Genomic DNA, 17,284 nt, shown 5'->3' with positions numbered 1-17,284 from the left:
CCAGTGACGTTCAGGAAAGATTTTACTGCCCCCCATTGGAATCAGTTTAAGAATCTTACATACCCAGACATGTTTTTATTTAAATAACCTAAATCTCCATTGCTATAGCCTGTTTCCAGGTCTATGCATTTTTACCTCAGTGGAAATGTGAAAAGGCTAAATGGACATGTGAAAATATGTGTACATTTTGAGGCCAAATAAACCCACTTCTTTTCATCATGCCTTCAACAGCTTATTTTTAGTCCTTTAATTGCTTCATATATCTACTCTGAGCCTTCTACAAAGTGCTTTAGTTGTAGAATGCAGAATTTGTTATGGTATATAAATAAATGGCTGACCAGTGCAGTGTTAAATGGAGGAGTTGGCTGTTTCATCTGTACCATTCCTCATATATGACAGTATATGTTGCTAATCATGCTGAAACACTGCACTTTTCATGGCAAGGGCCTTTCTAATAAAACTAATATGTTCCATTTTTAGTACATCCCATGTTGTTAGAGAAAATGTGAGTCATGACCCTTTTCCCCCCATTTTTATGAACCAGATTGGATTGCCTGATGTTATTACCACTTAAAAGATAAGCTATTCAACACTTCCAATGTCTCCACACTCTACATGATTGGAATGAGGAATAAACATGTAAAGCAATAGCCCATATAACTGATTGCATGATTAACTAAAGGGCTTAGTAAAAGAGAGTAGTACATCATTTAATTTATTTTTTTCTTGAGTATATTATAATAAAAAAGAGAATTTTTCTGGCCCTATCCAAGTCTGCCCATACCATACGTGCGTGCCAAGTCCCTTCAGTCATGTGCGACTCTTTGCAGCCTTATGGACTGTAGCCCGCCAGGCTCCTCTGTCCATGGGATTCTCCAGGCAAGAATCCTGGAGTCGGGGGCTGTGCCCTCCTCTGGTGGATCTTCCCGACCCAGGGATGGAGCGCGCATCTCTCAAGTCTCCTGCACTGGGAAGCGGGTTCTTTACGGCTAGCACCACCTGGGAAGCCTCTACCCATACCTACACCTGTTTTTGTTTAGTCAGCAAGTCGGGTCTGACTCTTGGGGACCATGGGGTAGACTTACTGAGTCTACCTGAAGCCTTTCAGGTTTCTCTGTCCATGGGATTCTCCAGGCAAGAATGCTAGAGTGTGTTGCCATTCTCTTCTCCAGGGGATCTTCCTGACTCAGGGATTGAACCTGCATCTCCTGCATTGGCAGGTGAGTTCTTTACCGCTGAGCCACCAGGAAGGCCCACAAATGCTTTAGGCATAGTTTAATCTTACTTATAGAGAAAGAGTCTTATAGGATTGTCTTTTTGGTTTTGTTTTGTTTTTACTGTGCTGAGTCTTGGTTGGGCATGTACTATCTTTAGTTGCAGCATGTGAGCTCTTGGTTGACGCTTATGGGATCTAGTTCTGTGACTGGGTATTGAACCCAGGCCCCCATGCATTGGGAGTGCAGAGTCTTAGCCACTGGACCATCCTTTCATTGATTTTCTTTTTAGAGAATGAATGAATTGGCATCAATATCATCTTACAATGAGAATTCTCTCTGTAGATATCATTACAGTACAGCAAAGTTCCAAATGAGCGATGATTTAGGTTTAGATCAGTTATTATTTGAATAAATGTTAAGAATTTTACATCAGAATTTAAAGAGAATGAGGGAAAATTCCTCCAGATTTTAAGAAAATAGTATAAATATTGAGCCTTCTTCTTCCAAGTGAATGATAAGGCCCTTATTTGTACAATTTAAGTCAAACAGGTTTATAGAGAAGCCCAAATTCAGATTGTCTTTGGTGTGGATACAGAAATACAGCATGTATTTCTGCCATTCTCATTTGGCACTAAACTGCTGGTCTGCTCATAGAGTTTTGAGAAATAGATGGGTTTAGTTTTTGAGGAAGTTATTCAGAATAAAGGGGAAGGTGGACCTTGAGACCTAGTTTAAAAGAGATTATTTATTTTGATTCAGTGTATTATAAAGTATAATAAGTGAACTTGAAAATATTAAATAGGAATTTTTGTGTTTAAAAAAAAAGGCAGTGTAAACAGCATGTATGTGAACTTGTTCATGAAAGAAGATAGAGGATTGAAAAAAGCAGTTGTAACTGCTTGTATGTATGAAAGTGAAGTGAAAGTCACTCAGTCATGCCCGACTCTTTGCAACCCCATGGACTATATAGTCCGTGGAATTCTCCAGGCCAGAATACCGGAGTGGGTAGCCTTTTTCTTCTCCAGGGGATCTTCCCAACCCAGGGATGGAACCCAGGTCTCCCACATCGCAGGTGGATTCTTTACCAGCTGAGCCACAAGGGAAGACCTCTATGTATGAAAAGGTTGTCTTAGACTGAAATAACAGAATGGCTTTAGCAATACAGTTCAGATAATCCAGAGGGAATCAGTCCATTAGTAGAAATGAGATAGAAAGAAAGTAGGAAGAGCAGAAAGCAAGATCAGAAATTCAGTAAGTGTTGCTTTTTATTCCCAGCAATTAGCAAAATATCTAGTGTGTCAGGTACTGTCAATACCTGTTTTTTTAGTAAATGTTTGTGGAGTAAATAGGAGGGAAAGAAGAAAGGAAAGGAAAACCAATGTTGAAGAGTGGGTGTTGTGAGACTTTTTTTTTTAAGTTTTCCAGACATCCTGTAATGACTGAATAATAATTTTTAAAGAGGAAGGAAAATAAGAGGTTGGCAAGAGTCATCAGAGCCTGAGGCCAGAGGTTAACAACACTCTCATAAGATGACATTACAAGTTCATTAAGAACCAGAGGGAAGCGTGAGCATCCAAAAATAGTTCAAAGTTAAAAGTTACATGAGGCCAGTGAGAGCAGAGCACTGGTGAATTTTCCACAATTTAAATGGGGTGGTGTACTGGAAAGCTCATGGGAAGAGACGGAAAACGGGCTCGGTCTTGCATCTTTGCCATTTGAATCTGCTCTGTGGTTTCAAGCATGCCCCATATCTGCTCTGAGCTTCTGCTTTTTATTGGTAAAATCTGGAAGATACTGTAAATATTTATATCACCGGGTCATTTTGAGCATCAGATGAGACTTTGTATGTGCCAGTTGGGTCACATACAGTATAACAAACAAATTTCTGTTTGGTTTTTTTTTTTTTAAAAAGCAGAGGTCAAATGAATCAAGAAAGAAAGAATCATGGCGTTTCACTCTGTGGTCAAATCACTCATCTGTATTGAAATAACCCGGGCATACAAGGGATAGTTCCAGCTCCTCCTCAGTTAAGGATTCTGCAGCTAAGATCTGTCAAAATAAAGGAATTACTGCTGTCACCATCTTCATCATCATCGTCGTCTTCTAGTATCTAGTTTTATTGCACTATGCCACGGATTAAGTGCCTTACATGTATTATCAGCTCATCATCATTATTATAGCCCAATATTACTATTTCTCTCAATGATTTTCATTATTCCTATTCTTGAAGTGAGAAAACTGGTGAAGACAGAACCTAAGTAATGAATGCAAATCACCAGAAAAAGAAAAAGATTCTTTAACAGACATCTTGCCCTCACAAAAAAATATAGATAATAAACACCAGCCACCAATAGGTGTTGGACTTTGACGTATTCCTTAGTCCTGCCAAAACGTCTCTGTATAAAATAGGATAATAACAGTACCCACTACATAGAGTACTTATTGCTCATGAATATTGTTACTAAGGAGACAATGAAAGGACAACACCAAATGCAGGGCCTGATCCACTGTTGCTGCTAAGTCGCTTCAGTCGTGTCCGACTCTGTGCGACCCCATAGACAGCAGCCCACTAGGCTCCTCTGTCCCTGGCATTTTCCAGGCAAGAATACTGGAGTGGGTTGCCATTTCCTTCTCCAGTGCATGAAAGTGAAAAGTGAAAGGGAAGTCGCTCAGACGTGTCCAACTCTTAGCGACCCCATGGACTGCAGCCCACCAGGCTCCTCCGTCCATGGGATTTTCCAGACAAGGGTACAGGAGTGGGGTGCCATTGCCTTCTCCGAGGGCCTGATCCACAGTAAACACTTAATACATGGAAGCTTTTTTACTATCACTATTACCATGATCATCAAAAGTTTCTAATGCACCAACTATTTCTTGGGTATTGGGGACAGTTGGTAGTAAAAACAATCTAAAATGTACATAAGGAGATGAAAAAAAAAAGCTGAGAATGATAGATATTAAATATAGAAGGATACCCCTGGTGGCTCAGCATCTGCAATGCAAGATACATGGGTTCAATCCCTCAGCTGGAAAGATCATCTGGAGAAGGAACTGGCAACCCACATCCATATTCTTGCCTGGAAAATCCCATAGACAAAGGAGCCTGGCAGGCTACAGTCCATGGGTTCGCAAAGAGCTGGACACGACTAAACCACCACTACCGCAGAGGACAAAAGTTGATATCAGAGGCATCAATCCCTGATGGGAGACCAACCTAACAGAAGTAACTGAGCTCTCAAATGATTTCATGTTCCTGATTTCAGTGAAAGTTGTACTTATCAAATGGCTGAAATCTCAGGATCATGTTGTCACTGAGCTGTTTGAGCACCTGTGTTGCTGTAGCCCTATCTCTTATTTATATTTAGTGATTACTATGTCTACCGTTGGAGTGTTCTTAGAAATGATAGCAAAGCTAAAAATAGAAAGTGACCACTTAAAGCAAAGCCACATCTCACTATGCTGATGATAAAGCATTATAATTCATGTCTGTTGTGGAATAGAAGTATCTTTTTACAAAAAGGCAGAAATCACATTTCAGTCACATTGCTTTGCCATAAAAAAAGACAATGAAACATTTGATATAAAATTGAATTTTAAACTGCTTCCTGTTGCATCAAAAATTTCAAGTGAAACAAGTTCAGAGCGAAAGCAATACTATTCTTTGGTTTTAAGGGAGTTTGCAGAAAAGATATGAAGTCAAAATGCCAAATAATTAATCATTCGTTAATGAATTTATTTGCAGAAATACCTAAGCTACAGTGTAGTTCTAGATGCTCAAAGGGATCTGCATGTAATGGAACACTTATTGAGAAGACTATGTACATAAAAAAAGAAAATAAAACATGGAATCCCAAAGGAAATATAGATATCTAGAAATTACTGCATCCATGATACAATATTATCCCCCAAGACTGCGTTAATTCTGGGATCTCTTGGAAACCAATTATCTCCAGAAAACTTTTAGTGATATCAGGCAAATATCATGACATTTTAAAAGATTTAGTCACATTACATGTGGTTATTTAAGAAAATGTTCTGGGAATATGCAAACCTGGCTGACTTGAGCTATAAAGTGGTGATAAGTCAGACACTGCCAGTATCTGAGCTCCTCCCTGCAAGGGAATTGGAAACTACCAGGGACAGAGGAGCCTGGTGGGCTACAGTCCATGGGGTCACAGAGAATCGGACTGAGTGACTACACACACACACACACACACACACACACACACACACACACACAGGGCTACATTATGTAGGAGGAAGCTGGAGGTAAAAATAGGACAACTCAGAAATAATAATTCGCAATTTTTTAACAGCTTTCTTTTTTCTGATGAGCTGACTTCTAGTGGATTGACTGTGTTAATTTTCAAATATACTTGCTTCGTGGAACATATTTGACTCTGAGAGCTAAGAAGGAGAAAAGATTACCAAGCTCAGTAAAACTAATATATACATGAAAATAGGTAAACATTTTAAAAAATATTTTAATTGGGTACCTATTTCTTCATTCTTTTTCTTAAGATCAAAAATGATGGAAGCTTAGATGTGTCTGCCGGAAAAAGTCATGTACTACTTACTCCATTCTAGGTGGTTTACCCTACAATTTAAAAGGCTGTTGATAATTTCCAGACAGCCTAAAGACATAGAAGCTTTTTCAGATATAATATTTTAAGCTCCATTAAGTAATTTATCAATAAAGAATTTTATAGGAGTTTGTTTTTTCCACAGACAGCTGATGAGGGATAATGAGTAACTTCCAACATTTGACACAGTATGTAAAAGTAGATGAATAATGACTTTGTGAAGGAATGAGACCCAGATTGCCACTAAAAAAAGGAAATCTGTGTACAATCATATAGTGAGAGATTTTTCAATCATGTTATGCAAAAACATTAGGCTTAAGGAGAGGAGGAGGTTTCTCTCTCCTTAAGCCTAGTTCTAACCCTGTCTAATTTGGATTAGAGAACATGAATATTTTAAAGAATAAGTGCTAATTGTGTTTTATTAAAAGTTGGCTACCCTGACTAGACTCATAGAAATGCTTTTTTAAAATATGTGATTTTTTTTTTTGGCTATTTGTTCATCATGCATTTACATACAGGGATTAAGATTAACCATGTCTGTCCCAGGCTTTCTCACTGATCCTAAGCCTCCTGAATATGTGACACCAGTTTTGCATGTTAAAGCACTCCTCTCATGTTATCATTGAGTTGGGGGCAGTGGAAGGTGCCCAGATGTGGTACAATTTAGTTTGCTAGATGATTTGTTCTCTGACAGCTCCATCAAGAAAATGAATTCCATTTCGACCTCCACCCATGCTCACTGTCAGGAAGATTTACTTTGCCATTCGTGAGCACACATTTGAAGACCTGTGTCTGTTTGACTGTTGTTGATCCTGTTCTGATTGTCTAATTCAATTCAAAAAGTGTTTGGGTGGCATAATGATATGCAAAGTTGACTCCCCGAGTGCAGGCCAAGATCCAGTAAGATGTCAAATCATTATAGGATGCTCAGATTCCCCATCTCTCCATGTCACCAACTTGACCCTTATATTAGTAACAGCATGGGCCATTGTATTAATAGAAATGTTCTTTTCTTGGTTCAGGAGCATTCTCTACTCTTGCAAGAGTTCATGTTAGGGAATTTAATCTGTGTGTGTGTGCATAGTTGCTCAGTCGTGTCCAGCAGTTTGCCACCCCAATGGACTGTAGTCCACCAGGCTTCTCTGACCATGGGGTTTCCCAGGCAAGAATACTGGAGTGGGTTGCCATTTCCTACCCTGGGGAATCTTCCCAACCAAGGGATCGAACCCTTGTCTCCTGTGTGTTCTGCATTATAGGTGGATTCTTTACCTACTGAGCCATCAGGGAAGGAGCTTAACTTACTTTTAATTAAAAGGAGATTATTCCCCTTATAATATTCATTCCTTCTCCCAGTGACTGAATACATACTATGTGGTAACTATTTCCCACGCACACATGCGCACACATATATGCACATATGCGTTACAACAGTAGTAGGAGAAAAACATGACCTAGAAATTTAATACAGGATGGGTAATTAAGAAGAAAGACGTAAAGGAAAACCAGAAGTAATTCCAGCCAAGCCATCTAGAAGAAAGTAGGAAAATACAGAGAAACCAACAGTACTATTATGCCTTTATTTTCTCTTCTGTTAATATGCAGCATCTGTGTGAGGGTGTCTAAAAACAACCCAGGAGTCAATCATGTGCGTGTGTGTGTATTTATATATGTGCACGTATATCTATATATGTCATCTGTGCTCTGAAAGGACAAAACAACTTAATATATATTTAGGTTTATATTCCCAGTGTTTAGCAGACTGTCAGCAGCCCAGGCATGCATGCTCAGTCACTCAGTCGTGTCTGACTTTTTGCGACCCCGTGGACTATAGCCCACCAGGCTCCTTTGTCCATGGTGTTTCCCAAGCAAAAATACTGGAGTGGGTTGCCATTTCCTACTCCAGGAGATCATCTCAATCCAGGGATCAAACCCGTGTCTCTTGCGTCTCCTGCATTCACAGGCGGGTTCTTTACCACTGCGCCACCTGGGAAGCCTTCTGTAGCCTGTTCAGTCCTAAATAAATACTTGTTGAATAAATGACTATGATCAGGCAGTGTTGCTGTCAGTTCTAAGGTACTGCCCACTTGATTTCAGCCACAAGTACTTCATTTGCCCCGAGTTCTCCCAGACTATCATGTCAGCAGTAGTGATTCCCTTTGGAATCAAGTCAGCAAGGTCTTCCCTGAGGACCACTGCCAGGTCAAAATACAAAATGTGTGTTCATTTCAGAAGCAGTTGCAAAAGAGAACATGATAGCTTGATGTCAGAAATAAGTCAGGGATTCTCAAACTAGAATATCTTGCATTGTTTTTAGTACTATATTCAACTTTGATTCATTTTAAAATATAGACTGTATGCCACAAAATGCTTATGTTAAAGGGTGGTAAGTATTACAAAATGAGCCCACATAATACATTTTAAATCACTCTGTGAACAAACATCCCATGCCCTAGCATCACAAAAAGCAAATGTGGACATTTCACAAATATTTTCCAGAATCATTACATAATTAGAGGTACACAGGGTTTCTTGTTATATTAATACAGTGGTGTTTAAACACATACATTTAAAAAAGTGAAAAATCCCCATGGAAATTCACTTCATAAAATCAACACCCTAGAATGACTTACACTTTTCCAGATCCCTCATCCAAACCCTGAGCAGCTGAGCTCATTCTGAACGAAACTACATAATAACGATTATTTTACAAAATGGTAATAGAAGTTTGCAAAGTAAGTAATCAGTAGTTAGAAATGTAATTTTGAATAAGACAGCCTAGTGAGAAGGCTCAAAGGGAAACTTAGGTCTTTTACAAAGACTTCTGAATCTTACAGGACAGATCCAAGTCAATTCAGATGACTTAGAAAATGAGTCCTGGGTGCTCATATGTGATAGACAATAATGTTCTCAGTCACTCAGTCGTGTCCGACTCTGTGACCCAATGGACTGTAGCCCGCCAGGCTCCTCTGTCCATGGAATTGGAATTTTTCAGGCAAGAGTATTGGAGTGGGTTGCCATTTTCCTATTCCAGTGGATCTTCCTGACCCAGCAATAGAACCCGCGTCCCTTGCATCTTCTGCATTGGCAGTCAGATTCTTTACCCCTAGCACCCTCTGGGCAGCCCAGACAATAATAATCATATTTTAATTAATACTGTCTTCAGCCTTTAGATCCTGCAGACAGATTTTTAACTATGAATCTTACAAATCAGAATTTAATTAAGAAGTGTGAATAAGAAAGCTCGTTGAGATAATTAAAAAAAAAAAATCTATCAGACCACAGGATTTGGAGTGAACGTCCACACTATAGTGGTGATGGTCATAATGAAAATTAGAAAATTTTATGTCTTTGAGATTAAGACACTATAAATTCACAGGAATGATATTGGAAATGTCCAAAGGACCTAGATAAGAAATTAGGACAGAAGGAGTTAATGCTGTATGAACCTAATTTACAGTCTCTCTTTGCATCTAGATTGTCTCAGAACTGTTTAACTGTCTTCCTTTGATGTTATAAAAATACTTGCTAAAGTTGAGTGCAATAAGTTAACTAATATTATGGTAAGGACTTAAAGGCAAAACTTTTATGTAATCTGTTCCCCAGGGGGTTAATAAAACTCTTTCACCTTCTTCATCAAAGAAATAAAACCAGAAGTCAGCCTCAACTTAAATGTAAATGTGGCTTAGAAATGACACAGTAATACCACTTGGCATTTCTTAAGTTAGCCTGCTCTTTCTACGCTGGATAAAAATAAAGAAAAGAAAGCATCTAAAACAGAACCGCCCTATTACAACCCAAATTTGCCCATGAAAGCAGAAATTTTCTGGCCTGCATCTATGCGTTTTTTCCACTTTCCGTAGCCTCCCACACGATAATGACTTATGCATGGAATTCAGGGACTTTATATTTTTCTTTTGAATGCAAAATGAATGCCAACATGGAAAATGTGAACCCTGGTCATTTTCAAAAAGATACACACTGACCTCTAAGGAAACCAAATAGCATCCAGAATGCTATTTGGTCAGTCTGGGGTACCAGAATTCTAGTACATTCCTGGTCTTTACAGGATGAGAATATTTACCTTTCTGGCATGTGCTTAGTCAGAATAGCTTGAAATTTTTGGTGGGCAGTCAGACTCCTTTTCAATAGACTGAAGTGACCCAAAACCAGCACCGTGGTTAATCTTGTTTATGACTGAAACCAATAAGCCAGTCCATGTTATGTGCTGACCATTCTTGTGTGGCGTAGAAACTAGAAGTGTCTGCTCTTGAATGAGATTTTTATTTTACAATTCAGTCATTAGGTTTCATTATGGGACACAATTTGGATTAGTCATTTTTATAAGGTTGCGTTTACATTGGTGTAATTTGTTGCCTTTAACTAAGGCTTTGAATAATTCAAGGCAGAGAGGATGGATGGATATCTGGAATGTGTTTATATCCTGACCTTATCTTATGCTTGGTTTTCTTGTTTACTTAAAATTTTTATGGCCAAATTCTAACAGAAATATACAAACTAAACTCCTTGGAAGCCAAACAGAATGAGACTGAAATTCCTAAAGAACTGTTTCAATTGTCTTACTGTGCTCACATCTTCTTTTTGATTCACCTGAATCCTTACCTAAAGAGTTTAGATTTTATACCTATTAAAGGTGTCTGGGGGGAAAGGAGGCTGTAGAATCTCATTCCATGGAGACAATGAAGTTTGTTGCCTCGCTGGGTCTTAGAACTGGTGCCTACTTTGAATCCAGGCTTACCCTGAGATATGTAGCCTTAAGCAAGTCATTTAACTTCTCTAAGCTTTAACAATACTAGCTTGCAAACTGGTCATAGTAGCGAAGGGATGTATGTAAATATATTTAACCTGAAAGTGGGCTAAGGCGTGTCCTATTCTTTGCGACCCCATGGACTAGAGCCTACCAGGCTCCTCCGTCCATGGAATTTTCCAGGCAAGAGTACTGGAGTGGGTTGCCATTTCCTTCTCCAGGGGATCTTCCCGACCCAGGGATTGAACCCAGATCTCCCTCATTGCAGGCAGACACTTTACCATCTGAGCCACCTGGAAAGCCCATTTAACCAAAGGCATTGCAAATGGTGTGTGGTATTCTTTCTTATGCATGAATTATGTGTTAATATGAGCTAAACTGATTACCCCGGAGTTTCTTAGTCACTCCCTGGGGTAAATGTGTCCTGGTGATTTGGGGTCTGTATTAGCTCTTTCACATGCTAATATATTACATGTGTTGTCTCTGTAGCTCAGGTTTTGCACAAGTAGTTCCCTGGTGACCTTTGGTGCAATTCAAACCAAACAGCCAATAGATTTCTGTAGCAATTCGTTTCCACAAAAGTTAACCAGGGAAGCGTGTAAGCTAGAGCAACTAGTTTCTTCTGGTGAATTATTAAGTATAGCAGTCCAGTTATTTTCCTAGTGGAATTTTTAATTATACACACACACACACACACACACACACACGCTCGTGCTCCTGCTCAGTCGCTCAGTCATGTCTAACTCTCTGTGACCCCGTGCACTGTAGCCCGCCAGGCTCCCCTGTCCTTGGGATTCTCCAGGCAAGAATACTGGAGTGTGTTGCCATCTCTTCCTCCAGGGATCTTCCCAACCCAGGGATCAAACCCACATCTCTTGTGTCTCCTGCATTGACAGGCAGGTTCTTTACCACTAGCGCTACTGGGTTATTCATTAATAGGTCAATCAATCCAGCTACATTTAAAAGTATTGTCAATGATTTTTGACCAGAGATACTAAATGTAAAATTTTCTTCTATTAGCCTGCTTCTTGAAGAAGTAACCCTATTAAGGTTGTTAATTGGAAGCTTTATTGAAACCTCTTATTTAATCTTTCATAGCATTGCTTAAGCACTCTCTTTTCTAAGATAGATTTTGACTTTAGAATTATATCCTGAACTATATGTGTATATTTTATTTTTTTAATAGGTGGTGAAATGACAAAACTTCTTCTCTTCTTCAATCAGTGAATTTGAAGTAATCTTTCATCAAGTTTCATCTCCTTTAGTCTCATACGGAATGTATCTCTCTGTCTGTTGTTAAACTACGATGACATGTCTGTAGCTATCAGAAAGAGAAGCTGGGAAGAACATGTGACCCAATGGATGGGACAGCCTTTTAGTTCTGATGATTGTAACACAGCATGTCATCATGGACTAGTAGCTGACAGCTTGCAGGCAAGTATGGAAAAAGATGCAACTCTAAATGTGGACCGCAAAGAGAGGTGTGTTTCACTCCCAGACTGCTGTCATGGCTCAGACCTGAGAGAGATTCCTGGGGGGCCAATGGGTCACATTTCAAAGGAGGTGGATGAAGATGACAGCCATGAAGGTGAAGATCAGTTCCTTTCTCTGGAGGCCAGCACAGAAACACTCGTGCATGTTTCTGATGAGGACACCGATTCTGATCTGTACCTCACAGATGATAAACAGATTCTAACTACTCAAGGGCCTGAAACATCAGACCAACATAGCGTCAAAGGAGCAGGCTCCTTAGTAAAGACGCTGCCCATTGTGGAAAATAACCAAGATTCTTATGACTCCTGGGGAATGGCTGGTGGAGTTGATTTAGGGCTGGTTGAGGAAAAGGGGGACAAGAAAGTTGTTGACATGGTGAGTAAAAGCCTGGAGCTTTGTAAGGAGATAAGCTTAAGTGAAATAAAAGATCGGTCCAAAATGAATGCTTGCAGTTCTTTGAATGTGAAAGATATTGTGCCAGAAGAGCAGTTGCTTAATTCTGCTGTAATTGCTCGACATCGAAGGAAACCCGACTTCCCTAAAGATGAATATGAAAGCAACACCTGCAGTGCAGTACAAGATAAGTTATTGGCTATTCCTCGTATGGACAGAGGACTGCCATTATTAAAAACAGATCCTGGAAGCTGCCTTCTGCAGCCTCCTTCCTGCCCTAGTGGAATGTCAGCTGAAAATGGCCTGGAGACGAGTGGTTTCTCAGAACATCAAAACAAAAGTCTTCCAAAGTTCAACTCAGGAGATGGCATGCAGTGTTTACACTTCAAGGAGACTCTGGCCACCCAGGAACCCACAGATAACCAAGTCAGACTTCGTAAAAGAAAGGTAAGACGCATGCACCAATTATCTGACTTTTGGAATTTTGTAAATATCCTTGTTTCCATCATTTATTATTCTTGCTAGGGTTAAAAAGATATGTTGCTGTTTCTTTTGCCCCATAGTGTAGCTGTGTGACTTAAAGAGAATCTTGGGAAAATCATCACAAAATGTAAAAATTAAAACAGGATAACCTGTTTCACTAGTGATATTTATAATGGTTCCTGAACATTTTATTTTGGAATTGTGTTGAAGACAGAACTGATTTCACTTTCTTTGGAATTAAATAGCTACCAGATAGCTCATAGATCTGAAGGGCAATCTCTAATTTTCTGAAAGAATATCATGATATCTTTAAATTAAAATTATATATTTCAGTTTGTTTCTCTTTCCCCTTTAGAAAATATATTTTATTATAATAAAAGTGGTATAAGTCACATATTTTAAATGAGCCCTTTGCATATACCAAGGCAAAAGTACCCCCTTCCCCCAAAATATGCTAATGCTGTTTTAAATGATACCCTGGCACATTTGCTATCCATAGCTATATGAACTTCCTGTTAACTTTTAACCAAAAGGATCAATAACCGAAATAAAATTTTATGCTGGGGCACCTTTGACTAATCCTGTAGATACCATGATCCCTTAAGAAGTGTGCAAGTGAGAGACACAAGGATTGGAGACAAACTGCATGAATCATGGTTTGGTTAGAGAACTCTTGACTAAAGTTTGTCATACCTTCAGGATTTCCCCAGCATTCTTCCCACAGTGTAGTACTCTAAAGTTCTGATGTAAATACGAGTACCATTTCTTCTGTAAATCTAACATGCCATTGACATTAAAAAAACCCCTGCAGATTGGACATTTCAGGGCAGCAACCTTGCCCTTCTTGATACAATATGAGTCCATAATTCCAACTCTCCTAAGACAAAACTAAACTTCTCAGTTCTGCACAACTGGAGCTATCAACAATGAGAAGCAAAAACTCCAGCTCCCTTTTGGTGAAGAAATCTGGTTTCCATAAACCATAAACGTCGTTTTGCTAACAAACTAGATCAGTAATGTGTCGTAAGTTTAAGTGAAGTAAAAACTTTACAGCAAAGATCAATGTGCACAAACTGTTAATACATACCCACAGAGCATTCTGTGCTTCTGGCGAACTCTTCCTTCCTTGCATAAATTGTACTAGAATGTTAATGCTGCATAAAGTTGTTATGATTGGAATGCTCAGGTTGCTTTTTCAGAAATGTCCATATAGTCAATCAAATCTGTTGGAGGGAATGCAATAATGACATAAGAAAGTATTAACTGACCTATGACATAGTTCCCCTAAAATATGACAGACCCTGCCCAACTGCCGACAGGAACATTAAACATTCCAGAAACATATGCTCACCACTTGGACACTTATATCAATTCTAAGAATGCAGGAAGGAATTTGCTCTTGGATGTGTCACTATAGCATGGTTGTATTACGAGAGCCATAATTATATCTCATTTACAAGTTCTAACATAAATGTGCTATTTTAAGCATTTCATCATTCTAAAGTTTTATGACATTGTCTGGAGGAGTGTTTGTTTTGACTCTACAGCTCATTTGGGGTGCTTTGTAATAAACAGATTAAATTAAAAATTTGAGGTTTGGAAATTACTCTGGAAAAGTATGGTTACAAAAGAAGAAACCTCTAGAATCAGTGTGTAGGAAGTTTTGTTCCATTTGATTTTGAATGCATGTTATAATAGCTTCAAGTTGCCCACTAGCCATTTTAGAACTTTACCAAAAGAAATAATAAAACAAATGCATAAATATATATGTACAGATATGTCCATCATTGTATGTTACTGACGAAAAGGACATAATATAAATTTCCATCAATTAAGGATGTATAATCATTGTTTAGTGTATAATGATTGTTTAATCTGTAGTTTGGAATGGTATGCAGCCATAAAAAAGATGGAGTGAGATCATGTTCTCTAACCAAACGGTACTCATGATATAGTGTGTGTAGAAAAAGACAGTGGCAGGCCAATATTTGTAGTGTGTCTCAGTCTGATAATATGAAATATGTGGATACAGACATAGATAGAAATATAGATGGGTTATGACCCTCTCTAAATGCCTACCTAAATAAGAATATGCAAAATTCTAGATAAATAGGCACAAAATTGTTGACAACATTTACTTTGAGATAACAGAAATATAAGGTTAGAGGCAGGGCGTTTTCCATTTTTGGCCTATATATTTTTTATAAAAGGTGTTGTGTCTGACTCTTTGAGATTCCATGGACTATACGGTCCATGGAATTCTCCAGACCAGAATACTGGAGTGGGTAGCTGTTCCCTTCTTCAGGGTATCTTCCCAATCCAGGGATCAAACCCAGGTCTCTTGCATGGCAGGTGGATTCTTTACCAGCTGAGCCTCCAGGGGAACTCAAAGGTAGTACTATTCTGAGCAAAATGCATACAATGAACAGATACAAAAACAAAATAATATTAGATCCTAATATTAGACTGTCTTCCTAGGTGGCTCAGTAGTAAACAATCCACCTGCCAATACAAGAGACTCAGGAGATGCGGATTCAGTTAACTATTAGAAGCATTTTCTACATGGCATAAGATGACCCTTTATTTATACAGTTATTATGATTATTATTACTTTTATGACATGGAAGCAAATACAGACTTTTTCAGAATATCAACAAAAGTTTCAATCAACTACACAATTCTAGTGTAGCTAGTTTAAAACTTATCTCCAGATAAGCCTCTGGAGAGACACATGGACCACATTTTCATGTCTAAGGTCTTAGGGGGCCAGATTGTGAAAGCAGTTTGCTAAGTTGTCTGTATATTTTAAACTATTTCTCAAGCATGGTGACAGCTTTGAGATTAGAGCTTAGAAAGGTAAAGCAGAATAAACTAATAAAACTTTAGAGAACTTTAATCAGCTCATTATCTGATGGGCATATGAGTGAACCAAATCTGTCATTGAATTTATGAACATGAATTTTTTGCAGGAGGGAGTATAATCAGGTTCTAAGACTTGGAAAGAAAACAAAAACAAAAACAGAGTTTCTAAGAGTCGTTCTTAGAATGCACTGAAATACTACTCCAGAGTTATCATTGTAATTTAGACATAAATTCCTTCAAACCTATAAATATTGGCAGGCATTTGTTGTTCAGCATGTTGTATTTTTTCTTGTTTTCCAGTGATATTTCTGGCCATCAAAGATAGCCAGACATACTTATTAGAAGTCTCAGTTGAGGAGTGACTACATTTGTAATAAATATAGATAAATATTGACCTTTTAAGCTAATAATTCCCTTCAATATGGTGAAATATATCATTAAATCAAGGCCACTGAAATCAAAGGAAAACCAAATAGATCATGAGCAGACATCAGTACATGAGCCAAGAAGGTCATGTGGCATGTGACCAGAGCTTATAGGCTGTGGGTGGGTCTTTGGGGTAAGGCAGCTGGTTAAGAGCAATTCTCAGAGACAAGTTCCAAAGAAATGTGGGGGAGGAAGACAGTCTAAGAAGTGGTCTCTTCAAACCAGATGGGATGTGAAGATGGAAAACATGTAGGGAAACACTTGAGGTTAGACTTTTTTTTTTAAGAGCCAGTATATTTGTTCTTGATGGTGGTTTACTAATTAAAGAGAGTCCAAAATTTAGTCTTCTCTAGAGACTATTTAAATAGTTCCCCAATTTTTTAATAGCCATAATAGTTGTATAAATATATAAAATATTTTTATTGGCTTTCATAAGACATAGTCCATGTTACCAAGAAGAACAAACTACAAAATATAATATAAAAATGATTTGAGCTTTGACATCCAATTTTCCCGTTTGAACAAAAACGTCACATTCCAACAGGCAACAAAAGTATCCTTTGTGTTATCGATCTGATTGCTTTCACAGAAAATCAGCATAAACATGGCTTAACCAACATCTTTCTCTTACACATACATAATAATTGGGTATAGGTAATTCTGGAATGGTATGTTTTCTAAACCTTATACCTTCTTATCCAACTTGTCTCCACCTTGAGCATTTATCCATATTCCGATTAGGAGGGAAGTGTACTGGGATGACCACACTCCTGGGTAAAGGCAGGACCCAGAAAGAGCACATTTCTTTGTTTCTAATATTTCATGTTCTAGAACTTAGCTGTATGGCCACATCTAGCAATAAGCACTGAGAAATAGAGTTTACATCCTGGGCAATCTGGTGTCTGCTAAAAATTCTATTATCAAAGAAGAAGAAAAAAATGTATATTGAAGGATAAGTGATAACATGAATATGTTGAGGAATTGCCCAAATTGCCCAAAGCCAAAACAGTATACTGTATACAGTAGTGTGGTGTTAGTTGCTCAGTCGTGTCTCACTCTTT

At 38.4% G+C, this 17,284-nt stretch overlaps 1 protein-coding gene across 5 annotated transcripts in view; it reads left to right on the top strand.

Moving 5' to 3' along the window:
• Positions 1-17,284, top strand: part of DLC1 (DLC1 Rho GTPase activating protein) — a 434,197-nt gene that overhangs the window by 3,057 nt on the left and 413,856 nt on the right. For all 5 annotated transcript variants that reach the window (XM_006075395.4, XM_006075393.4, XM_044937836.2 and 2 more), the window contains exon 2: positions 11,752-12,899. In XM_006075395.4, the coding sequence (XP_006075457.2) occupies positions 11,877-12,899 (1,023 nt within the window). In that variant the 5' untranslated portion in view covers positions 11,752-11,876. The remainder of the gene's footprint in view (positions 1-11,751; positions 12,900-17,284) is intronic.

The sequence above is a fragment of the Bubalus bubalis genome, chromosome 1, assembly GCF_019923935.1.
Source record: "Bubalus bubalis isolate 160015118507 breed Murrah chromosome 1, NDDB_SH_1, whole genome shotgun sequence".
NCBI lineage: Eukaryota > Metazoa > Chordata > Mammalia > Artiodactyla > Bovidae > Bubalus > Bubalus bubalis.
Note: the sequence above shows the minus strand (reverse complement) of the source record. Positions and strands in the feature narration are given on the sequence as shown.